Source organism: Pseudophryne corroboree, chromosome 4 (genome assembly GCF_028390025.1).
Source record: "Pseudophryne corroboree isolate aPseCor3 chromosome 4, aPseCor3.hap2, whole genome shotgun sequence".
Classification (NCBI taxonomy): domain Eukaryota; kingdom Metazoa; phylum Chordata; class Amphibia; order Anura; family Myobatrachidae; genus Pseudophryne; species Pseudophryne corroboree.
Window position 1 is genome coordinate 677,748,507 of NC_086447.1, and position 26,416 is coordinate 677,774,922.

At 48.1% G+C, this 26,416-nt stretch overlaps 1 protein-coding gene across 2 annotated transcripts in view; it reads left to right on the forward strand.

Moving 5' to 3' along the window:
* Positions 1 to 26,416, forward strand: part of MTRF1L (mitochondrial translation release factor 1 like) — a 165,629-nt gene that overhangs the window by 61,308 nt on the left and 77,905 nt on the right. Inside the window, exons 6-7 of one of the 2 annotated variants that reach the window (XM_063917849.1) lie at positions 5,721 to 5,857; positions 13,413 to 13,622. In XM_063917849.1, coding sequence (XP_063773919.1) covers positions 5,721 to 5,857; positions 13,413 to 13,616 — 341 coding nt within the window. In that variant the 3' untranslated portion in view covers positions 13,617 to 13,622. Of the gene's footprint in view, positions 1 to 5,720; positions 5,858 to 13,412; positions 13,623 to 26,416 lie in introns of those variants that run through there. The other variant, XM_063917851.1, reaches the window with a different exon arrangement.

Consider the following 26,416-nt stretch of genomic DNA (forward strand, 5'->3'; position numbering starts at 1 on the left):
TACTTTTCTTGTATCAGGATACTGCAGGGGAGAGCCTGGGGAGCTGCTTCCAGCGGAGCTGTGAAGGCAAAATGGCGCTGGTGTGCTGAGGAAGAAGGCCCCGCCCCCTCAGCGGCGGGCTTCTGTCCCGCGTTTTGTGTAACTTAATGGCGGGGGTTTTTACACATATACAGTGCCAGACTGTATATGTGTATTTTAAGTGCCAAAAGGTATTATAATTGCTGCCCAGGGCGCCCCCCCCCCCCCCCCCAGCGCCCTGCACCCTACAGTGACCGGAGTGTGTAAGTGTGCTGGGAGCAATGGCGCACAGCTGCGGTGCTGTGCACTACCTTAATGAAGACAGGAGTCTTCTGCCGCCATTTTCGTCGTTTCTCTTCTGTCTTCTGGCTCTGCAAGGGGGACGGCGGCGCGGCTCCGGGAACGGACGATTGAGGTCAGGCCCTATGTTCGAACCCTCTGGAGCTAATGGTGTCCAGTAGCCTAATAAGCACAAGCTAGCTGCAAGCAGGTAGGTTTGCTTCTCTCCCCTCAGTCCCACGTAGCAGTGAGTCTGTTGCCAGCAGAAGCTCACTGAAAATAAAAAAACCTAACAAATACTTTCTTTTCTAGCAAGCTCAGGAGAGCCCACTAGGAGCACCCAGCTCTGGCCGGGCACAGATTCTAACTGAGGTCTGGAGGAGGGGCATAGAGGGAGGAGCCAGTGCACACCAGATAGTACCTAATCTTTCTTTTAGAGTGCCCAGTCTCCTGCGGACCCCGTCTATTCCCCATGGTCCTTAAGGAGTTCCCAGCATCCACTAGGACGTCAGAGAAATGGGTATTCAGCACCTACTAGGGAGCAGGAATCTCATATGAAACAGGCTGCGCTATTTTTAGAAAAAGCAGCAATGGATATGGGTACAATTTGCTTCCAAAGCATCAGCCTTAACGGTAGCTGCTCGCAGAGCATTTGGCTGCGTACATGGAAAGTTGATTCAGAATCCAAGAAGGCTCTGGAAGCTTTGCCTTTTGTTGGGAATATTCTCTTTGGTAAGGAATTTACAGATATTCTGGAGTCAGAAGCAGTGTCCAAGAAGGTCAGTTTTCCTGCCAGTTATATCCTAGTCCTAAGGGTTCCGGGTTTTGGCCATTTCGGTGGCAAGGTAAAACAAAAGGCAAAAATTATTCTAAGCAGACCCAGTACAATAAGTCTGGTAAAGCAAAGAAGCAATGGGCCACCACGAGAGCGCCAGCTTCCAAACCAGAACAGAAGTCATCAGCCTCATGGTGCGAGCCTCCACCTGGGGGACCCCAAGGTAGGGGGCTGACTTCTTCAGTTTGCACACATATGGCATCAGTCGACAACAGAAGATGCTTGGGTGCAAGAAGTGGTATCTCTGGGTTATGTTTTCCCTTTCAATAAGCAGCCTCCTCAAAGGTTTTTTTGCACCAGCCCGTCTCGTATAGAGATGAAGGCCAGAGCATTGCAAGAAGCAGTTCAGAAATTACTTCAGTCTGGGGTAATTATTCCAGTACCTCCGGCACAACAGGGGCAGGGGTTTTACTCCAACCTATTTTTGGTTCAGAAGCCAAATGGATCATTCCGGGCAATTCTCAATCTCAAAATGTTAAACAAATCATGTGGGTCCCAAGTTTCTACATGGAGACGTTACGCTCCATAGTGTTGGCCATGGAACCAGGGGGATTACATGGTATCTCTGGATATACAGGATGCTTACCTGCATGTGCCTGTAGCATTGTTTCATCAGTGTTACCTCAGGTTCGCCATCTTCCAGCAACATTTTCAGTTCCAGGCCTTTGGGTTAGCCACAGCCCCCAGAGTATTTACCAAGATCATGGTGGTTATGGCTGCTTATCTCCGCAAACGGGGGATAAGGATTTTTCCATACCTCAACGATCTTTGAATCCTGGCACAATCCCAGGAATTGCTCTTGAGCCATCTCCAACAGACAATAGCTTGTCTACAGAAACACGGATGGCTGATAAATTGGACAAAGTCGTCTGATTCCGTCACAGCGGATTATTCACTTGGGGGCTGTATTGGATGCAAGTCTGCAGAAAATATTTTTGCCTCAGGAAAAGATATCAAAGGTGCAGTTAATGACTCAGGAATTAATACACAGTCACACAATATCAATTCACACAGCAATGCGAGTGATGGGGTTGATGGTGTCAACATTCGACATGGTAGAATATGCACAATTCCACTGAAGACCTCTGCAGCATCTAATTCTGACCAGATGGAATGGAATACATCAGACAATAAAGAAACAAATGATGGAACGTCCAGTAAAGGTAAAAAGGTCATTAGCCTGGTGGCTACAGACATCCCATCTAAACAAGGGAAGACCCTTTTGGATATCGGATTGGGAGATCCTAACGACGGATACCAGTTTACAGGGCTGGGGAGCAGGGTCAGGAAAATGATGGTTCCAGGGACAATGGACCATAGAAGAAAGTCGCCTGCCAATAAACTGTTGGAACTTCGGGCCATATACATGGCACTGATTCAGGCAAAGGACATTCTGCAAGGAAAACCAGTCCATATTCGTTCAGACAATGCAACGGCAGTAGCATACCTCAACCATCAGGGAGTAACTCACAGCCAAAAAGCTATGAAGGAGGTAAGTCACACATACTAAGGTGGGCAGGACGCCATCTTCCAGCATTGTCCTAAGTGTTCGTTCCAGTAGTCCTAAACTGGGAAGCAAACTTTCTCAGTCGAAACACCATTCAAGCAAGCGAATGGGCTCTACACCCAGAGGTCTTTCAGACTCTAGTAGACAAGAGGGGGTTGCCAGAGAGAGAACTCATGGCATCCCGTCTGAACAACAAGGTTTCGGCATACGGGTCAAGAACAAAGGACCCCGGAGCGATCCTTGTGGACGCACTGTCAGTAAAATGGGAAACAACCTTCGGAAGGAAAGAAGGCTTAGTCCTCAGAACCACCCGGTTATCATGAAAAACTAACAAGGGTGGCCTGCAAGAAAGAGCCGCCAACTCAGACACTCGTCTAGCTGAGGCAATAGCCAAAAGAAAAACAACTTTTAGTGTTAGATAACGTAGTTCTACAGATTCCAAAGGCTCAAATGGAGATTTTTGAAGGGTCGTAAGGACTAAATTTAAATTCCAGGGAGGAACCGGAGGAACAAAAGGTGGTTGAATCCAAAGTACTCCGTGAAGGAATGTCTGAACCTCTAGAATGATCGCTAGTTTCTTTTGTAAAAGAACAGACCAGGCCGAAACCTGACCCTTTAGTGAAGAAAGCCTCAGACCCTTATTGAGACCCTCCTGAAGGAATGATAGTAGGCAAGGAAGTTTAAACAAATGGGGAGTCAAGCCCCGCTTTTCGCACCAAGCAATGTAAATACGCCATACCCTATGGTAAATGCCAGAAGTCACCGATTTCCTAGCCTGAATCATCGTCTGTACAACAAAACGAGAAAGACCTTTAGCTCTTAAAATGTTGGATTCAAGAACCAAGCCGTCAAAGCCAGCCGACTTAAATCTGGGTGGCGACAAGGTGCTTGAAGAAGTAGATCTGGTCGCAGGGGGAGACTAAAGGGGTCCCCGACGACCATGCTGCGCAGAAGAGTGTACCACTGTTGGCGTGGCCAATCTGGAGCCACCAGAATTATTGCGAGACCTTCTCGCCGAATGTGTCGAAGTAGACGTGGAATTGGCGGAAACACGTATCCCAGTTGAAACTGCCACGGGGATTAGAAATGCTTGAGGATCCTGAGTCCGCGAGCCGTACTGAGGAAGCTTTTTGTTGAGACGAGACGCCATTAGGTCTACGTCGGGCATTCCCCAGCGGACCACTAGAGAGAAACACTACCTGGTGAAGTTCCCATTCACCCGGATGAATCGTTTGACGGCTCAAAAAATCCGCTTTCCAGCTCTCGACTCCTGGAATGTGAATTGCGGATATTACCGGAACCCAACGTTCCGCCCACGTGAGAATCTGAGCGACTTCTCTCATGTCGGACCAGCTTCGAGTTACTCCCTGTTTGTTTATGTAAGCCACCGCTGTGGCATTGTCTGACTGGACACAAACTGGATGACCCTGTACCATGGTTTGAATCTGAAGGAGTGCATACCGGATTGCCCTCCACTCCAGAATGTTGATCTGTAATTTCGACTCCTGACTGTTCCAGCGCCCTTGGAAGTGATGAGTCTGGAACACTGCTCCCCAACCGCTGAGGCTTGCGTCCGTGGTGACCATCATACCAGTGCCATCAGAAAGACAGATTCTCTCTTCATTCTCTACGGATTTCACAAAAGGGGATGGCCTGCTACTAAACAGACGCTAGCAAGATGGCTTTGAATGACGATTTCAGAAGCATATTATCAAGCCGATCTTCCTGTTCCGGCTAATGTCTCTGCTCACTCTACACGTAAGGTAGGTCCTTCATGGGCAGCACAACATGGTGCTTCAGTAGAACAGATATGTAAGGCAGCCACATGGTCTTCCATTAACACATTCATTAGACATCATGCCTTGGATACTTTTGCCTCTCATGACGCTGATTTCGGGCGTAAGGTTCTCCTGTCTAATCAGGAGCGTCCCCACCACTAAAAATTGCTTTGGGAAAACCCATTGTTATCCTGTGGACCCAGCCGGAGAAATATACGTTATGGTAAGAACTTACCGTTGATGACGATATTTCTCCTATGTCCACAGGTTTCCACAGGGATCCCACTCTGACGCACCTGATTTGAGAATCTTTATACTCCCTAAACTCTTCCCTCTTGTATGGAAGGGTGTGCATGTGTGTTCTTCTCGCCTGAATAGGGTTCTACATAATGCTCCTGCCTAAATGCTTTGGAATCCAACTGACTTGCCTGAGCCAGTGGGCGGGGATATATATGGACGAGCCCGTTGCATCCTGGGAGGCCAGAAAGTGTGATCGTTTGGTACCAATCCGCTGTCGCTCCATCATTTCCCATTATTATCCTGTGGAAACCTGTGGACATAGGAACGGTAAGTTCTTACCATAACGTATATTTTCCATACCAAATGTTACTACAAATTGACCAATACCATATTTTGGAATCCGATAACATGATTGATCCCTACATGTAGCTTCCAGATATTGAGACCCAGTTACATTAATCTTTTGGTTAGCTCGAGCAAACTAAGATATGGTTTTTGAATTGGTTGTAGTTTGGGTCAACTCCAACCAAAATATTTGTTTTTTGAATTACTATGTGAATGGATCGCTTTCCCCAAGTGTCTCCTATCTTGGCATACCTCCCACCTGCCCTGATTTTGGTGACACAGTCCTGATTCTATGGAACTTTTTTGAACAGCCAGGTCTCTTGTCCCAACTGCCTGGACTGTTGGGAGCTGTGATGAATTGGTACTGCGTACACCTGCCACTAGTCTGCATTGCATTTCATAGATGTTTATAAAGAAAAGGAAACTTTGCACTGCCCAGCCCTTCAGAATCCCCGGACATATCACAACATTATGTAGGCATGACGCCTGTACAACGTAACCTCTTCTGGCCACACTGTCTCAAATAATTATTCAGAGGTTTGATCTTGCTCTCTGGCATAGATCTTGGTTTTATAATTATTGGGGTACAATCTATTTACTACATTTTACTAGGTACAACATTATGTGATAGCTTAGTGAGCATAAGAGAACAGTATTTGGAGATGTCTATGATTGACCTGGTGTTTGGGTATTTTTTTGTTTTCTCTTTGCATTAAAGGCGTAGTCTCTGAATGTCAGCAGGAAAGATCTCAGACCAGAAATAAAGAGACTGCTATGAAAGTCCTCCGTGCAAAGTTATACAATATCAAATTAGAAGAGGAAACAAATAAGTATCAGATGGCAAGGAAAATCCAGGTAAAGAATTAAAATGTTTTATTATTTTTGGTGCCATAACCCTCACTTTGCTTTTGTGTATGTCATTGTTTACTCTGCCATAGAAAATATTATGCTCTTTTTGGTATAGTAGCTATTTTGAGAAATCTCTCTCTCTCTCTTCTTTTTTTTTTTTTTTTAAATACACTTCTGAATGATTCCATAAATGTATACTTTATCTTCTGTGTTGGTGCTATACACACTCACACACACTCACACACACACACACACACACACACACACACACACACACACACACACACACACACACACACACACACACACACACACACACACACTCTCACTCACTCACACTCCCTCACTCCCTCACTCCCTCACTCCCTCACTCCCTCACTCCCTCACTCTCTCACTCTCTCACTCTCTCACTCTCTCACTCTCTCACTCTCTCACTCTCTCACTCTCTCACTCCCTCACTCCCTCACTCCCTCACTCCCTCACTCTCTCACTCTCTCACTCTCTCACTCTCTCACTCACTCACTCACTCACATCTATACAGGTCTTTGACATCACAACTGTCGAGACCTGCCTCATTAGCTGTGGCACCCAACCTACTCACCACTGTTAATCTACAATACACATTCTATTAGTCTGATGCAGATTTTGAAGTAAATGGGGTGTATGTTGCAAAAAAAAAAGGGTGTGCAGTAAATGTGTTGATATATGCACTAAGTGTACACCTTATTTACTACTACAGTAGTCTCCATCCATACACACTTGTGCTTGTCCTATACTAGGTCAAAATATAGTTACACCGGTCTCTGCATAACCTCAAGTTCCCTCTTTACCTGTGTGCGAGTGTCATGTTACAGCCTAGTTCTGCCTCTTTGGTAATAAGCGTAGATGTGCTCAAAGTGCATACAACTGTGCATCAGCCATACTTACATCTACGGCAATCACATAAGGTATGTTATGCAAACAGGTGGAAGTTCAACACTGCATCAACCCCTAAATGCTTAAATCCACTGTTTTAAAAAATCAACTCTCTCCAGTGATCCCTGATTTAGTCAGTGGATTCAGTTCCATCAGGCAGTGTCATTTTTAAAACTCTACTGGTTGTGCGCACGTGTAAAGCTTTAGGTATTATATGTAACTTATGCAGGACCATACTGTAGAATACAATGACTTATTCAAGCCAATGTTGGAACAAACTGTGGCAGCAGATAATGTTAAAAAACAATTCAATTTTATGTATACATCTTCTGTAGAGTGCTCCTACCGCACCAGTAACCTGATAATAAGTAGATTAGAATGACTTTTGTCTTCATTCAGCTCTAACACCATTAGGGGCTAATATGCACACATATGGTCACATTCACTCAAAGACCAGTAAGTTTTGAACATCTTGAATGGATACAAGATATGATTGCATCAATATACCTTACGGAATGATCTACAATCTTAAAGCAGCTGCAGTTGCCCCAGTTTTTGCAGATCAGAATGGCAAAGTATTTTATTCCAGACTATGCCTTGCCAACAAAATCAGAGACTCTGTTCGCACTATCCTGGACCTCAAAAGACAAAATATCAATGCCATGCAATTTCAATAGAGAGTCATCTCAAAATAAAGTACTTTGCATGTTAACTGTGAACAACAGTAAGATGATGATAAAAATATTTTCCTCCGCTACTCACTTGGCAAGAAGTACAGGGCTTTTGATAAAATTGCTAAATCTGTGCAATCACTATTTGTCTTAATAGCTTCACAACAGCAAACGATCAAGAACAACCAGAAGTCTCTAATGGTGGCAATGGTTGCACATATCTTTAAAGTTCCTATTGGGTCTCTATGAGCTACAGTATAGGCAGTATATATACCTTGCAATATTATAGATTGTGCTTTGGTTTTCCAAAGAGCAACAACTATTGGGAACTGGTCTACTTCTACATTAATTGCTTTTTCTGCTGCTGGGTACGTTAGGCTCTACAAGGATCAACATCAGGGTGTAGAGTAGGATCTTGATTCGAGGCACCAGCAGGCTCATAGCTTTTGACTGTTCCCAAGATGCACAGTGCCGCCTCCTCTATAACCCCGCCCTCATGCACAGGAGCTCAGTTTGTAAGTTGGTGCCAGCCTATTGATAGCTTTATTTTGAAGGAAAAGAAGAATTCTTATACAGAACTACAAGGGTAGCAGCAGGCAAAGTCTCACAGACTTCTCTGGCTGCAGCTCCGTCACCCCCAGCGGCGCTGTATACTCCCGTGCCCTGGTTGCCGGGTCACTGCAGTGGAGGCTCCGGTTTCTTCACGGTCAGTCACACACACATGCCGCCGTCCTCCCGGTTCGTGGGGCCGCAGGTACGGGGGAGGTAAGGTGCTTCTGTGCCCGCACTTTACCGCGATCCAGCGCGGCCGTAGGAGGCGGGCCGCGCTGCTGGCGTGGACACTGATGACTGGGCAGCCGCTCCACTAGCCACCAGGGACATGTAAGGGGCATAGGTCTGTTTTTTTTCTTCTTTCTGTATAAACCCCGCTTTTACACTCCCGCAGGAGGAGCAGGCTGGACCTGAGGCCCCTCCCCCCAGCCCTAGGGCACCATTTCTGCAAATGTTCCCGCCCTTGAGCTGCATATCTCTCCCTCACTCCTGACCAGCTCCCTCACTCCTGACCAGCGGCCATCTCAGATTGAGCTGAGCTGTTTCTAGGACTGCTGGGGACAATCCTCTGTAGAACTGCCTGATTGCCAGTGCTGTGCTTCATACAGGACACTTAAGTATTCTACCTGTCACTGGGACAGTGTTAGTTAAGAAAGAGTGCATACATTCAGAGTTGTGTGGTACAAACACCCTGTGATATACATCCAGTATTAACTGTGCTTTGTTATATCTATTGTTAACACATATAGCCATACTGAGTATTACTTTGTATTGCTAGTCCAGTGCAGTTTTTTGGTACATATTTTCTGCATGGTACGCTTGTAACTAAATTGTTGCCCCCTGTAGAACCACCTGTGCCACTGCAGCAGTTTATGGTCCCTGCTATTAACCCGCCATGGGCAGATCAACTTTCCACTCAGTTACAGCATTTGAACTAGTCTGTGACTAAATCTAAGTGTCGCTCTCGCCCTCCTAAGACTAAGTAGTCTTCTAAGCGGGCCATTACCTCCACCCAATCCACTGCTATTCCAGACACGTCCTCTGACGAGGATGGTGCATATACTGACCCCACAGACACTGACACAGATGTTTCTGATGGGGAAGGGAAGTCATTGGTGGATGTCCCAGATTTGATTGAGGCAATTAGGCTCATTCTTCAGGTGTCTGATGATCCTGAGCCCGAGACTGTCTCTAAGAAACCGGATAGGTTTAAACGCAAGAAGGTGGTTAAACAAGTTTTACCTCATTCTGAACACCTGGTTGACATGTGTCAGGAATCCTGGGAAAATCCGGGGACAAAATTCACACCGAATAAGAGACTGTTGGCTTGCTATCCTCTCGCAGAGATATGTAAAAATTGGGAAACTCCTCTGCCTGTAGACTCTCATGTGGGTCGTATGGTAGTTTCCTCTGCTCTGCCGGTAACTACCATCACCTCTCTGAAGGAACCGACGGATAGACGTGTGGAGGGTTGTTTGAAAGCGATTTACACCCTAACGGGGGCTGTGCGTAGGCCAACCATTGCAGCAGCTTGGGCTGTTGAGGCGTGGGCTCAGGAGCTCAGGAGCTTGAGGCGGAGCTGCCTTTGAATGCATCTGAGCATGCTCGACAGTGTCTCTCATATATTACCATGGCTTCTCTGTACCTTAAGGAGGCGGCCTCCGATGCCGGGGTGCTCGTGGCCAAGGCTGCTACTACATCCGTCTTGGCCAGACTTATCCTTTGGTTGAGGTCATGGTCTGTGGATATGGATTCCAAGAAAACCCTGGAGGTGCTTCCTTTCAAGGGAGACAGTCTCTTTGTAGAAGACCTCAATAAGATTGTGGCTAATCTGGCTATTGCTAAAACAGCTTGCCTACCTAGTACGGCTCCTTCCACACAGAAGGCTAAAAGTACTTTCCCTCGGCCCATTCGTCCTCCAGGAGAAGCAAAAGGTCAGGCGTACCCAAAGCAAACTCGTGCTTCCAGACCTGTCAAGCCCTGACCGAAGCGTGCCTGGGCCACCCGTCAGCCGGCTTCCAAAACTGACAAGCATGACGGGGCGGGCCTCCCTCTGGAGGATCCCAGGGTGGGGGGCCAACTTCTAGGTTTTGCCCAGGAATGGTTGAAGACCACTTCAGATACCTGGCTGAGGGAAGTCGTTGCTCGAGGTTACGCCTTACCCTTCAAGATTTCTCCCACTCATCGATTTTGCCTGACAGATGTGCCTCTGGATCCGGCAAAAGCAAACACGTTGCACTCGGTGGTACATTCCCTCCTGAGCACAGGAGTGGTAGTACAGGTGCCTCTGGCTCAGAGAAGCAAGGGGTACTATTCACCGCTGTTCATAGTCCCGAAACCGAACGGATCCTCGCGGGCCATTTTCAATCTGAAGTCCTTGAACGAGCATGTGCGGATCTCCAAGTTTCGTATGTAAACACTGCGCTCTATTGTTCTGGCCTTGGAGCCTGGGGACTATATGGTCTCCCTGGACATACAGGATGCTTACCTACATATTCCTAATGCGGAATCTCATCAGCAGTACCTGAGGTTTGCTTCATTACCAATTTCGGGCGTTACCCTTTGGTTTGACAACGGCTCCCCGAGTTTTCACCAAAGTCATAGCGGCTACATTCCACAGTCAAGGGGTCAGGATCCTACCGTACTTGGACGGTCCAGTGCATGAAAGCCATCGGGTGGCTGATCAACTGGAAAAAGTCCTCCCTGGTTCCTGCTCGGAGCATGTTACATCTGGGAACGTTATTGGACACTCACAACCAACGGTTGTTCCTGTCTCAGGAGAAGGTCCTGAAGCTTCAGGACAGGATTTGATGCTTCCTATCTTGTCTCCAAGTGTCAAATCATTCGGCAATGCAAGTGCTGGGTCTCATGGTGTCGGCTTTCGACGTGGTGGAGTATGCTCAGTTCCACACTCGCCCTCTGCAGAAATTAATTCTGCCCAAGTGGGACGGCCTGCCTCACTGGATCAGATCTCACATGATCTCATTGTCTCCTGAGGTCTGCCTGTCACTGAGCTGGTGGCTACAGGACCAACAATTGAGCAGGGGCCATCCCTTCTGGATATCCGACTGGGTCCTTCTGACGACAGATGCCAGTCTGAGAGGTTGGGGCGTGGTGTTGGAACAACACTCTCTTCAGAGTCGGTGGACCAAGGAGGAGTCTCTGCTCTCGATCAATATTCTGGAACTGCGGGCAGTGTTCAATGCATTGACAATGGCCCAGCATCTAATACAGAACAGACCTGTTGAAGTACAGTCGCACAACGCCACCACGGTGGCGTACATCAATTATCAAGGCGGCACTCAAAGCCGCATGGCACTGAGGGAAGTATCACGGATTCCTCAGTGGGCAGAACGCCATCTGCGGCCATATCCGCAATGTTCGTTCCGGGCGTTCTGAACTGGGAAGCGGACTAGCTCAGTCATCGGGACATACACGCCGGAGAGTGGAGCCTCCATCTGGAGGTGCTTCAACTTCTGGTGGACACGTAGGGCCTTCCAGATGTGGATCTGATGGCGTCTTGACACAATCACAAGGTTCCGGTCTTCGGAATGAGAACAAGGGATCCTCAGGCTGCGTTCGTGGACGCTCTGGCAATTCCATGGAACTTTCATCTGCCATATGTGTTCCCTCCGGTGTCACTCCTGCCCAGAGTAATATGGAAGTTCAAGCAAGAGGGAGTAAACCTGCTTCTGGTCGCTACAGCGTGGCCCAGACGGCACTGGTTCTCCGATCTGCTGGCTCTCTCTTGCGATTGTCCCCTTCTACTTCCACAACGACCAGACCTCCTCGTTCAGGGCCCTTGTGTTTACCAGGATTTAGCCCGTCTGGCTTTGACAGCATGACTTTTGAAGTTTCCATCCTGAGGGCCAACGGTTTTTCTGAGGCGGTCGTTCAAACTATGTTGAAGGCCCGTAAGCCGGCTTCTCCTCGGATCTATAATAGGGTCTGGAATGCTTTCTTTACTTTGTGTGCGTCTCACACTCATGATGTTTTCAAGTTTAGTACGGCCAAACTATTGAGCTTCCTACAACAGGGCCTGGATTTAGTCCTCCGTCTGACCTCCCTCAAGGTTCACATCTCTGCCTTGTCGGTTTGGTTTCAGACGAAAATTGCTACCCTACCTGATGTCCATACATTCACTCAGGGTGTGTTGCGGATTCAGCCTCCTTATGTGCCACCTGTGGCCCCTGGGACTTGTCGGTGGTTTTGGAGGCCTTGTAAGAGTCTCCGTTTGAGCCTCTTGCCTCTGCTGACCTTAAGTGGCATTCCCTTTAAGGTCCTATTCTTGCTGGCGATTGCTTCAGCTAGAAGGGTCTCGGACTTGGGTGCCTTATCCTGTAAGTCTCCCTATTTGATTTTTCACCGTGACTGGGCGGTTCTTACATCGCGGCCAGGTTATTTACCTAAGGTGGTGTCCTCGTTCCACCTTAACCAGGAAATTGTGGTTCTAGCCTTTAATTCTCCTGAGTTGTCTTCCAAAGCGCGGTCTTTGGATGTGATATGGGCTCTCCGTATCTATGCAAAGAGAATTTCCTCTATTATGAAATCTGATTCTCTTTTTGTACTGTTTGGTTTTCACAAACGTGGCTGGCCTGCTTCAAAGCAGACTTTGGCCAGATGGATTAGAATGATGATTACACATGCTTATGTGCAGGCTGGGCGTCCAGTTCCTGCTACCATTAAAGCCCATTCTATTCGTTCGGCCGGACCTTCTTGGGCGGCCCACCGTGGTGCGATCCTTGAACAATTGTGCAAGGCTGCTACGTGGCTCTCAGCGAACACGTTTATAAGGTTCTATGCCTTCGATACCGCCGCTTCCCAGGATGCTTCCTTTGGACGCCAGGTTCTTGTACCCGCTACAGTGCGTCCCCTCCCATAAGGAACTGATTTAGGACATCCCCGATGTTGATCCTTGTGGAGCCCAGTGTACCCCGCAGCAGAAAACGAGATTTATGGTAAGAACTTACCGTTGTTAAATCTCTTTCTGCGAGGTACACTGGGCTCCAGAAGGCGCCCACCCTGACGCACTTAGCTTCTGTGGGTTGGTATTGGCATAGCCGCTGACACCCTCTCCTGCGGTGAGTGTGTAGTGTAATTGGCTACGAGCATTTGTTGTCTCTGGTACTTGCTACTGCATTGGGCTGGTTAACGAAACTGAGCTCCTGTGCATGAGGGCGGGGTTATAGAGGAGTAGGCGCTGTGCATCTTGGGAACAGTCAAAAGCTTTGAGCCTGTTGGTGCCTCGGATCAAGATCCTACTCTACACCCCGACGTTGATCCTTGTGGAGCCCAGTGTACCTCGCAGAAAGATCTAACAACGTTAAGTTCTTACCATAAATCTCGTTTTATGTATGTGGGGTATACGCATATTTTTAGTTTGTCTTCTTTTATGAATATTTTATTGAATTTATGTTCTCCAGGTGGGGACAAAAGGAAGGTCAGAAAAAATCCGAACTTACAACTTCCCTCAGGACCGTGTTACTGACCATCGAATCGGCAAATCTGTGCACAGCATGGAAGGATTCTTGCTTGGTGATGAACTTTTAGATGAGATGATTCAGGATCTCAGTGATTTCGCTATTTATGAATCTCTCATGGAGATTATTTCAAACGAACATTTATAAATAAAGGTACTGGTTGTATTTTTACTATTTTAAGTTTTTGTCTGGTATTTAATAATACAACGGACCTGATCATGCAAAGTTTTGCAGGACTTCTAGCACACAAGCCCGACAGCAAGTATGATTTTACTGTAGAAAGGTGCTAAGTGTAATGTGTGAATATAAAATTCAGTAATATGGAGTAGTGTAGTAGGACAGTATCCTGCATATGGAAATTTGTGTGGTTCTAGCTTCAACGGTGGAACAGCAACCTCACTGATATGGTTAGGAGTTCACCCATCATCACAGACCAGGAGTGATACATGAACTAAATAGCATAAAAGAATAATAGCAGGGCACCTGGACAGTGTAATCCCTGTTAGTTGACAGAATACACACTTTGCTTGAATTGTTTGAAATGGGAGGCAGTTAAAATACCGGCTGCCGGGATCCCGACAGCCGGTGACATACCGACGGCTGGAATCCCGAACTCCACAGGATAGTTCCACTCGGTTGGTGCGTCCACACCACCAACCAAGTGGGAATAGAACCTGTGGCGAGTGAAGCGAGCCCGCGAGAGGACTCGCTGCTGGGATTCCGGCAGACGGGATGCAGCTGTTTGTATACTGACAGCCGGCATTCCGTCTGCCGGTAAAACATACCAAACCCACTGAAATAGCCATACAGTCTATAAGAAAATTAATTCAATTTGGGAAAGTGGTTGTGTCTTTATGGATGGTTTATTGGGGGTCATTCCGAGTTGTTTGCTCGTTGACGATTTTCGCAATGGAGCGATTTAAGGCAAAAATGCGCATGGTACGCAGTGCGTATGTGGTAAGTATTTTAGCACAAAACTTAGTAGATTTACTCACGTCCGAACGAAGAATTTTCATTGTTGAAGTGATCGGAGTGTGATTGACAGGAAGTGGGTGTTTCTGGACGTTTTCTGGGAGTGTGCGGAAAAACGCAGACGTGTCAGGGAAAAATGCGGGAGTGTCTGGTGAAACGGGGGAGTGGCTGGCAGAACGCAGGGCGTGTTTGTGACGTCAAACCAGGAACGAAACGGCCTGAGCTGATCGCAATCTGTGAGTAGATCTGGAGCTACTCAGAAACTGCTAAGAAATTTCTATTCGCAATTCTGCTAATCTTTCGTTCGCTATTCTGCTATGCTAAGATACACTCCCAGAGGGCGGCGGCCTAGCGTGTGCAATGCTGCTAAAATCTGCTAGCAAGCGAACAACTCGGAATGACCCCCATTGTGAGCTATTCTCTTTAATTACTCTGATCAACACTGATTTTATTGGCAATCATATAAGGGAGATTTTGGAGAAGCTTCTTGTGATGCTGAAGCCAAATATGACGTCCGTTTTGCTCACTTGTCTCTAATTTTTGAGGTACACGGACATTAAACAATAGACAATGCCAGCTGCTCAACTACCAACTGTCAACTCGCAGTGGACTATTACTTGTATGCAGAAGAGGAACATTCTTGAATATACGTGTCTCAACTTCTAGATTTAGTTTTGCAATGAGTCTTATGTGCATCAGTATTGCATTTCTACTACGTGTGTAGATTTACAGAAATATGTAACTGATGTGTTTTAAATGTGGTCTGTGTATGACAATATAGGGGGAGGAGGGTTGGTATAATAATCATATGTGGAGAAAGGTGATCAACATTCATTTTACATCAAAATCCAGTTTTGAAAGCTTTTGTAAAGGAAGGTCTGTTTCTCATACGTCCTAGAGGATGCTGGGGACATTTCAAGAACCATGGGGCATAGACGGGATCTGCAGGAGACATGGGCACCCTAAGACTTTCAAAGGGGTGTGAACAGGTTCCTCCCTCTATGCTCCTCCTCCAGACTCCAGTTTTAGAATTGTGCCCAGGCAGACTGGATGCACTCTGAGGAGCTCTACTGAGTTTCTCTGAAAAAGACTTATGTTAGGTTTTTTATTTTCAGGGACAACTGCTGGCAACAATTTCCCTGCTTCGTGGGACTTAGGGGAGAGAAGTCAGACCTACTTCCAGTGAGTTAAAGGCTCTGCTTCTTGGCTACAGCACACCATTAGCTCCTGAGGGTTTAAAACAATAAGTACGCCTAGGGGTTCATTCCCAGAGCCTGCCGTCACCCCCCTTGCAGAGCCAGAAGTCAGAAGACAGGTGAGTAGAAGATCAGAAGACTTCAGTGACGGCTTTGAGGTACCACACAGCGATCGCGCTGCGCGCCATGCTACCACACACAGCGGCACTACAGGGTGCAGGGCGTGGGGGAGCGCCCTGGGCAGCATATAAAACCTCATATGAGACTGGCAAAGAGTGGTATAAGTGCCTAGGCACTAAATCCTAAGCCTGCCAGTATAAATATGTTAAAAAAATAGTGGGGCTGAAGCGCGCCTTTAAGGGGGCGAGGCTTAGCCCTCACAGCTCTACTCAGCGCCATTTTCTCTTCACAGAGCTGCAGAGACGCTGGTCCTTAACACTGCTGTACAAGTAACGGTGCAAAACGGGGGGGGGGGGGGGGGCGCTACAGGTCTGAGACAATATATAAGAGTTTCAGAACCGGGATAATCTCTAGGTTGTGAGCTGGCAAACTCCATTTGTGTTTCTCTGACAGGCTTTACTGTGGGTCTGTTCCCTATATGCCCAGTGTGTCTGTAGGTGTCGGTTCACGTGTGTCGGCATGTCTGAGGCTGAGTGCTCTTCCCAGGAGGAGACTCTATTAGGGACAGAAACGGCTGTGGTAGTGACCCTGTTGGCACCGCCGACTCCTGATTGGGTAAATGTGTTGAATGCTTTGAATTCTAATGTGGCTCTTATTAGTAACAGATTGGATAAATCTGAGTCTCAAAACCAGGCATGGAAGAAGTCTGTGGAGGTTGTGTTATCACAAGTCCAGACCCCTTTGGGGTCACATAAGCGTTCGTTTGCTCAGTTGGCAGACACAGATACCGACACGGACACTGACTCCAGTGTCGACTATAGTGATACCAGATTAGACCCAAAATTGGTAAAGAACATTCAGTAAATGATTGTGGCGATAAGACGTATTGCATATCACTGAGGACCCTACTGTTCCTGATAAAAGGGGCTGTATGTATAAGGGAAAGAAACCTGAGGTAATGTTTCCTCCCGCTCATGAACAGAATACTCTTTTTGAAAAGCTGTGGGAAAATCCTGACAAAGTTTCAGATTCCCAAAAGGATTCCGGTGGCTTATCCCTTTCCCTCTGTGGATAGAGAAAAGTGGGAATCACCCCCCATTGTGGACAAGGCTCTATCACGGTTGTCTAAAAAGGTGGCTCTACCGTCTCCTGACCTGGCAGCCCGTAAGGATCCTGCGGATCGTAGACCGAAAAATACGTTAAAATCCATTTACGTCACCACAGGTACACTACTCAGACCAACCATTGCATCTGCATGGGTAAGTAGTGCTATCGAGAAGTGGGCAGATTACTTGTCATCTGATATAGATACCCTGGATAGGGATAGCATCCTTTTAACGCTGGGTTATATCAGGGACGCTGCAGCCTACCCAAAGGAAGCAGCGAGAGATATTGGCCTTTTGGGATCAAAGGCCAATGCCATGGCAGTTTCAGGTAGGAGGGCATTGTGGATTCATAAATGGAATGCTGATGCTGACTCTAAGAAAGCTATGGAGTCTCTACCGTATAAAGGTGGTGTATTGTTTGGTGACGGCCTCGCTGATTTGGTATCTAAGGCTACCGCGGGTAAGTCGTCTTTTTTGCCTTATGTTCCTCCACAACAAAAGAGAGCTCACCACTATCAGATGCAGTCCTTTCGGCCAAATAGATACAAAAAAGGCCGAGGTTATTCCTTCCTTGCTAATAGAGGACGAGGAAAAGGTAAAAGATCTCCGGCCGTGCCGGGTTCCCAGGAGCAGAAGTCCTCCCGGCTTCTGCCAAATCCACCGCATGACGCTGGGACTCCTCTGCGGGAGTCCGCACCAGTGGGGGCACGTCTCAAACTCTTCAGTCAGTTCTGGGTTCGTTCGGACCTGGACCCATGGGCATTAGAAATAGTGTCCCAGGGGTACAAACTAGAGTTTCAAGACGTTCCCCCTTGTCGATTTTTCAAATAGGCCTTACTAGCTTCTCTTCCGGACAGGGAGGTAGTATGCGATGCAATACAAAAGTTGTGTCAAAATCAAATCATTATCGGGGTTCCCCTGTCACAACAGGGAGAAGGCTTTTATTCGAGTCTGTTCCTGGTCCCGAAGCCGGACGGATCGGTCAGACCAATTCTGTACCTAAAATCCCTGAATTTCTACCTAAGAAAATTCAAATTCAAGATGGAATCTCTCCGAGCAGTGATCTCCAGTCTGGAGGAAGGGGATTTTATGGTGTCGGTCGACATAAAGGATGCCTACTTACACGTCCCCATATATCCTCCGCATCAGGCTTACCTTAGGTTTGCCATTCAGGATTGTCATTACCAATTTCAGACATTGCCGTTTGGTCTGTCCACGGCTCCGAGGATTTTCACCAAGGTAATGGCGGAAATGATGGTTCTTCTGTGCAAGCAAGGAGTCACAATTATCCCGTACTTGGACGATCTCCTGATAAAGGCGAGATCCAAGGAAAAACTGGTGCAGGACATTGCGCTCTCCCTAACAGTTCTGCAACAATATGGTTTGCTCCTAAACTTGCCAAAGTCACAGTTAATTCCGACAAAACGGCTGTCGTTTTTGGGAATGATTCTTGACACAGAATTACAGAGTCTTTCTTCCAGTGGAAAAGGCTCTAGAAATTCAGAGTCTGGTCAAACAAATTCTGAAACCAGCGAGAGTGTCAATCCTTCAATGCACTCGATTGCTGGGGAAGATGGTGGCGGCCTACGAGGCCATTCGATTTGGCAGATTCCATGCCAGAGTGTTTCAGTGGGACCTGTTGGACAAGTGTTCCGGATCCCATCTGCACATGCACCGGAAAATAATCCTGTCCTCCAAGATCAGAATCTCTCACTCCTGTGGTGGCTGCACAGCTCTCACCTCCTAGAGGGATGCAGGTTCGGGATCCAAGACTGGATCCTAGTGACCACAGATGGGAGTCTCCGAGGCTGGGGAGCAGTCACACAGGGGGAAACCTTCCAGGGAAGATGTTCAAGCCAGGAACTTTGTTTACACATAAACGTTCTGGAGTTAAGGGCCATTTACAATGGCCTTCTTCAAGCGGAACATCATCTTCGCAATCTGCCCGTCCTGATCCAGTCGGTCAATATAACAGCAGTAGCGCACATAAACCGCCAGGGCGGAACAAAGAGAAGAGCAGCAATGGCAGAGGCCACAAAAGTTCTCCGCTGGCCGGAAAGACACACAAGCGCTCTGTCAGCGATCTTCATTCCAGGAGTGGATAACTGGGAAGCAGACTTCCTCAGCAGACACGATCTCCATCCAGGAGAGTGGGGTCTTCATCAAGAGGTCTTTGCAGAAGTGACAAGTCGTTGGGGAATTCCTCAAATAGACATGATGGCGTCTCGCCTCAACAAGAAACTTCAGAAATATTGTTCCAGGTCGAGGGACCCTCAAGCAGTAGCAGTGGACGCCCTAGTGACACCATGGGTGTTTCAGTCGGTGTATGTGTTCCCTCCGCTTCCACTCATTCCAAAGGTGCTACGGATCATAAGAGGAACAAAGGTTCAGGCGATCCTCATTGTTCTGGACTGGCCAAGGAGGGCTTGGTATCCAGATCTTCAGGAATTACTCATAGGAGATCCATGGCCTCTTCCTCTACGAGAGGATCTGTTACAGCAGGTGCCGTGCGTATATCAAGACTTACCGCGGCTACGTTTTGACAGCTTGGCGGTTGAACGCCGGATCCTAGCCCAAAAGGGTATTCCCACACTTGTTCAGGCTAGAAACATTACCACCGTATTTGGAGAAAATATGTGTCTTGGTGTTAATCCAAGAAGGCTCCTACAGAAGAATTTCATTCATCCGTTTTCTCCATTTTCTACAAGCAGGTGTGGATGTGGGCCTAAAGTTGGGCTCCATTAAAGTACAAATTTCAGCCTTATCAAGTTTTTTTTCCAAAAACAATTGGCCTCCCTTCCAGAAGTTCAGACTTTTTTGTGAAAGGTGTGTTGCACATCCAATCTCCCTTTGTGCCCCCTGTGGCACCGTGGGATCTTAACGTGGTGTTGCAATTCCTTCAATCTCATTGGTTTGAACCTTTACAAAAGGTGGAGTTGAAATTCCTCACTTGGAAAGTGTTCATGCTGTTGGCCTTGGCATCCGCCAGGCGGGTGTCTGAATTGGCGGACTTATCTCACAAGAGCCCTTATTTGATCTTCCATGAAGATAGAGCAGAATTGAGGACTCATCAGCAATCGGCAGTTTCTGCCGAAAGTGGTTTCATCGTTCCACTTGAAATAGTCTACTGTGGTGCCAGTGGCTACTGACGCCTTGCTGGAATCTAAGCTTCTCGATGTAGTAAGAGCTTTGAAAATGTATGTCGCCAGAACGGCTCAGTTTAGGAAAACAGAGGCTCTGTTTGTCCTGTATGCTCACAATAAAATTGGAGCTACTGCTTCCAAGCAGACTATTGCACGCTGGATCTGTCATATGATTCAGCAGGCTCATTCTACGGCTGGATGGCCGTTACCGAAATCGGTGAAGGCCCATTCTACCAGAAAGGTGGGCTCATCATGGGCGGCTGCCCGGGGGGGTCTCTGCTTTACAACTTTGCCGAGCGGCTACTTGGTCGGGTTCAAACACCTTTGCAATGTTCTACAAGTTTGATACCCTGGCTGATGAGGACCTCATGTTTGGTCAATCGGTGCTGCAGAGTCGTCCGCACTCTACCGCCCTTTCTAGAGCTTTGGTATAAACCCCATGGTTCTTGAAGTGTCCCCAGCATCCTCTAGGACGTATGAGAAAATAGGATTTTAATACCTAATTCTCTTAGTCCGTAGAGGATACTGGGCGCCCGTCCCAGTGCGTACTGTATCTGCAGTTATTAGTAATGGTTACACGCATGTTACGTTTATGTTCAGCCTGTTGCTGATGTTCATGCCGTTGACTTGCGTTGTTGAATGCCATGTTGTATGGCGTGCTTGAGGTGTGAGCTTGTATGTATCTCACCTTAGTTTAACAATAAATCCTTTTCCTCGAAATGTCCGTCTCCCTGGGCAAAGTTCCTATAACTGGAGTCTGGAGGAGGGTCATAGAGGGAAGAGCCAGTTTACACCCCTTTGAAAGTCTTAGGGTGCCCATGTCTCCTGCAGATCCCGTCTAAGCCCCATGGTTCTTGAAGTGTCCCCAGCATCCTCTATGGACTAAGAGAAAAGGATTTACCGGTAGGTATTAAAATCCTATTTTCTTTAACGTCCTAGTGGATGCTGGGGACTCCGTAAGGACCATGGGGAATAGACTGGCTCCGCAGGAGACTGGGCACTCTAAGAAAGATTTAGTACTACTGGTGTGCACTGGCTCCTCCCTCTATACCCCTCCTCCAGACCTCAGTTAGAATCTGTGCCCGGCCAGAGCTGGGTGCCTTTAGTGGGCTCTCCTGAGCTTACTAAGAAAGAAAATATTTTAGTTAGGTTTTTTATTTTCAGAGAGCTTCTGCTGGCAACAGACTCTCTGCTACGTGGGACTGAGGGGAGAGAAGCAAACCTACTAACTGCGGCTAGGTTGCGCTTCTTAGGCTACTGGACACCATTAGCTCCAGAGGGATCGAACACAGGACCTGACCTTGTCGTCCGGAGCCGCGCCGCCGTCCCCCTTGCAGAGCCAGAAGTCAGAAGCCGGCGGGTTGAAGCAAGAAGACGTCAAAATCGGCGGCAGAAGACGCCTGTCTTCATATGAGGTAGCGCACAGCACTGCAGCTGTGCACCATTGCGCCCACACACTCCAGTCACTGTAGGGTGCAGGGCACAGGGGGGGGCGCCCTGGGCATCAATTAAGTACCTCCTGCAAAAGCAGCATATATACAGTTGGACACTGTTATATGCATGAGCCCCCGCCATTAATTTTACACAAAATCGCGGGACAGAAGCCCGCCGCTGAGGGGGTGGGGCCTTCTTCCTCAGCACTCACCAGCGCCATTTTCTCTCCACAGCTCCGCTGAGAGGAAGCTCCCCAGGCTCTCCCCTGCAGATTCACGGTAGAAAGAGGGTAAAAAGAGAGGGGGGGCACATAAATTTAGCGCATTAATCATATATACAGCAGCTACTGGGTAAACACTAAGTTACTGTGTGACTCCTGGGTCATATAGCGCTGGGGTGTGTGCTGGCATACTCTCTCTCTGTCTCTTCAAAAGGCCTTGTGGGGGTCCTGTCCTCATATAGAGCATCCCCTGTGTGTGTGTGGTGTGTCGGTACGCGTGTGTCGACATGTTTGACGAAGAGGGCTATGTGGAGGCAGAGCAAGTGCAGATGAATGACGTGTCGCCACTGACGGTGCCGACACCTGATTGGATGGATATGTGGAAGGTGTTAAATGATAATGTAAACTCCTTACATAAAAGGTTGGATAAAGCTGATACCTTGGGACAGTCATGGTCTCAACCCATGCCTGATCCTACAGCGCAGAGGCAGTCAGGGTCTCAAAAGCGCCCACTATCCAAAATTGTTGACAGATATCGACACGGATTCTGACTCCAGTATCGATGACGATGATGCAAAATTGCAGCCTAAAATGGCTAAAGCCATCCGCTACATGATTATAGCAATGAAGGATGTTTTGCACATTTCAGAGGTAAACCCTGTCCCTGACAAGAGGGTTTATATGTATGGGGAGAAAAAGCAAGAGGTGACTTTTCCCCCTTCAAATGAGTTAAATGAATTATGTGAAAGAGCGTGGGATTCCCCCGATAAGAAAGTGCTGATTTCCAAAAGGTTACTTATGGCGTACCCTTTCCCGCCAACGAACAGGATGCGCTGGGTATCCTCCCCTATGGTAGATAAAGCTCTCACACGCTTATCTAAGAAGGTGGCCCTGCCGTCACAGGATACGGCCGCACTAAAGGATCCTGCAGATAGAAAGCAGGAAAGTATCCTGAAATCTGTTTATACACATTCAGGTACTCTGCTGAGGCCGGCAATTGCGTCGGCTTGGATGTGTAGTGCTGTAGCAGCATGGATAGATAATCTGTCTGAGGAAATGGATACCGTAGACAAGGATACCATTTTGCTGACCCTGGGGCATATAAAAGACACTGTCCTATATATGAGGGATGCCCAGAGGGACATTTGCCTACTGGGCTCTAGAATAAATGCAATGTCAATTTCTGCCAGAAGGGTCCTGTGGACTCGGCAGTGGACAGGTGATGCCGACTCCAAGAAGCACATGGAGGTGTTACCTTACAAGGGTGAGGAATTGTTTGGGGACGGTCTCTCGGACCTGGTTTCCACAGCTACGGCTGGGAAGTCAAACTTTTTGCCATATATTCCCTCGCAGCCTAAGAAAGCACCGTATTACCAAATGCAGTCCTTTCGCTCGCAAAGAAGCAAAAAGGTCAGAGGTGCGTCCTTTCTTGCCAGAGGCAGGGGTAGAGGAAAGAAGCTGCACCATACAGCTAGTTCCCAGGAACAGAAGTCCTCCCCGGCTTCCACTAAATCCACCGCATGACGCTGGGGCTTCACAGGGGGAGCCAGGAGCGGTGGGGGCGCGTCTCCGAAATTTCAGCCACCAGTGGGTTCGCTCACAGGTGGATACCTGGGCTATACAGATTGTGTCTCAGGGATACAAGCTGGAATTCGAAGTGATGCCCCCTCACCGTTACCTCAAATCGGCTCTGCCAGCTTCCCCCATGGAACGGGAAGTAGTGTTAGCGGCAATTCACAAATTATATCTCCAGCAGGTGGTGGTAAAGGTTCCCCCTCCTTCAACAGGGAAGGGGATACTATTCCACAATGTTTGTGGTACCGAAACCGGACGGTTCGGTCAGACCCATATTGAATTTATAGTCCCTGAATATTTATCTGAAAAGATTCAAGTTCAAAATGGAATCGCTCAGAGCGGTCATTGCAAGCCTGGAAGAGGGGGATTTTATGGTGTCTCTGGACATCAAGGATGCTTACTTGCATGTCCCCATTTATCCACCTCATCAGGAGTACCTCAGATTTGTGGTACAGGACTATCATTACCAATTCCAGACGTTGCCGTTTGGGCTCTCCACGGCACCGAGAATATTTACCAAGGTTATGGCAGAAATTATGGTGCTCCTTCGAAAGCAAGGAGTCACAATTATCCCATACTTGGACGATCTCCTCATAAAGGCGAGGTCCAGAGAGCAGTTGCTGATCAGCGTAGCACACTCTCAGGCAGTGTTGCAACAGCACGGCTGGATTCTGAATATCCCAAAGTTGCAGCTGATTCCTACAACGCGTCTGCCCTTTCTGGGCATGATTCTGGACACGGACCAGAAGAAGGTGTTTCTCCCGGCGGAGAAGGCTCAAGAGCTCGTGACTCTAGTCAGGGACCTCTTGAAACCAAAACAGGTGTCGGTGCATCGCTGCACACGAGTCCTGGGAAAGATGGTGGTATCATACGAAGCCATTCCCTTCGGCAGGTTCCATGCGAGGATCTTTCAATGGGATCTGTTGGACAAGTGGTCCGGATCGCATCTTCAGATGCATCGGCTGATCACCCTGTCCCCCAGGGCCAGGGTGTCTCTTCTGTGGTGGCTACAGAGTGCTCACCTTCTCGACGGCCGCAGGTTCGGCATACAGGACTGGGTCCTGGTGACCACGGATGCGAGCCTCCGAGGGTGGGGGGCAGTCACTCAGGGAAGAAACTTCCAAGGGTTGTGGTCAAGTCAGGAGGCTTGTCTGCACATAAATCTCCTGGAACTAAGGGCCATATACAACGCCCTGAGTCAAGCGGAGCCTCTGCTTCGCAAGCAACCGGTGCTGATTCAGTCAGACAACATCACCGCAGTGGCTCATGTAAACCGCCAGGGCGGCACAAGAAGCAGAGTGGCGATGGCGGAAGCCACCAGGATTCTTCGTTGGGCGGAGAATCACGTGCAAGCACTGTCAGCAGTGTTCATTCCGGGAGTGGACAACTGGGAAGCAGACTTCCTCAGCAGACACGACCTCCACCCGGGAGAGTGGGAACTTCATCACAAAGTCTTCACTCAGATTACAAATCGATGGGAGCTGCCACAGGTAGATATGATGGCGTCCCATCTCAGCAAAACTATAAAGGTATTGTGCCAGGTCAAGAGACCCTCAGGCGATAGCTGTGGACGCACTGGTAACGCCGTGGGTGTTCCAGTCGGTCTATGTGTTTCCTCTTCTTCCTCTCATACCCAAGGTGCTGAGAATCGGAAGAAGAAGAGGAGTGAGAACAATACTCATTGTTCTGGATTGGCCAAGAAGGACTTGGTACCCGGAACTGCAAGTAATGCTCACAGAGGACCCGTGGCCTCTGCCTCTCAGACAGGACCTGTTGCAACAGGGGCCCTGTCTATTCCAAGACTTACCGCGGCTGCATTTGACGGCATGGCGGTTGAACACAGGATCCTAGCGGAAAAAGGCATTCCAGAAGAAGTTATTCCTACGCTGATAAAGGCTAGGAAGGACGTGACCGCAAAACACTATCACCGTATATGGCGAAAATATGTTGCCTGGTGTGAGGCCAGGAAGGCCCCTACTGAGGACTTCCAGCTGGGCCGGTTCCTACACTTCTTACAGTCTGGAGTGACTATGGGCTTGAAGTTGGGGTCCATAAAGGTCCAGATTTCGGCCCTATCCATTTTCTTTCAAAAGGAACTGGCTTCTCTTCCTGAAGTTCAGACGTTTGTTAAGGGAGTCCTGCATATTCAGCCCCCTTTTGTGCCACCAGTGGCACCTTGGGATCTCAACGTGTGGGTTTCCTGAAATCCCACTGGTTTGAGCCACTTAAGACCGTGGAGCTGAAGTATCTCACGTGGAAAGTGGTCATGCTATTGGCCTTAGCTTCGGCTAGGCGTGTGTCAGAATTGGCGGCTTTGTCATGCAAAAGCCCATATCTGGTTTTCCATATGGACAGGGCAGAATTACGGACATGTCCGCAATTTCTGCCGAAGGTGGTGTCATCTTTTCATTTGAACCAACCTATTGTGGTGCCTGCGGCTACTCGTGACTTGGAGGATTCCAAGTTGCTTGATGTAGTCAGGGCTTTGAAGATCTATGTAGCCAGGACGGCTGGAGTCGGGAAAACTGACTCGCTGTTTATCCTGTATGCCCCCAACAAGCTGGGTGCGCCTGCTTGAAAGCAAACCATTGCTCGCTGGATCTGTAACACGATTCAGCAGGCTCATTCTGCGGCTGGATGGCCGCATCTAAAATCTGTGAAAGCCCATTCCACAAGGAAGGTGGGCTCTTCTTGGGCTGCTGCCTGAGGGGTCTCGGCATTACAGCTTTGCCGAGCGGCTACTTGGTCGGGTTCAAACACATTTGCTAAGTTCTACAAGTTTGATACCCTGGCTGAGGAGGACCTTGTGTTTGCCCATTCGGTGCTGCAGAGTCATCTGCACTCTCCCGCCTGTTTGGGAGCTTTGGTATAATCCCCATGGTCCTTACGGAGTCCCCAGCATCCACTAGGACGTTAGAGAAAATAAGATTTTACTCACCGGTAAATCTATTTCTCGTAGTCCGTAGTGGATGCTGGGCGCCCGTCCCAAGTGCGGATTTTCTGTGATACGTGTATATAGTTATTGCTTAATAAAGGGTTATGTTATGTTGGCATCCATTGTTTGATGCTCTGTTGTTCATACTGTTGACTGGGTAAGTTGATCACAAGTTATACGATGTGATTGGTGTGGCTGGTATGAGTCTTACCCTGGATTCCAAAATCCTTTCCTTATAATGTCAGC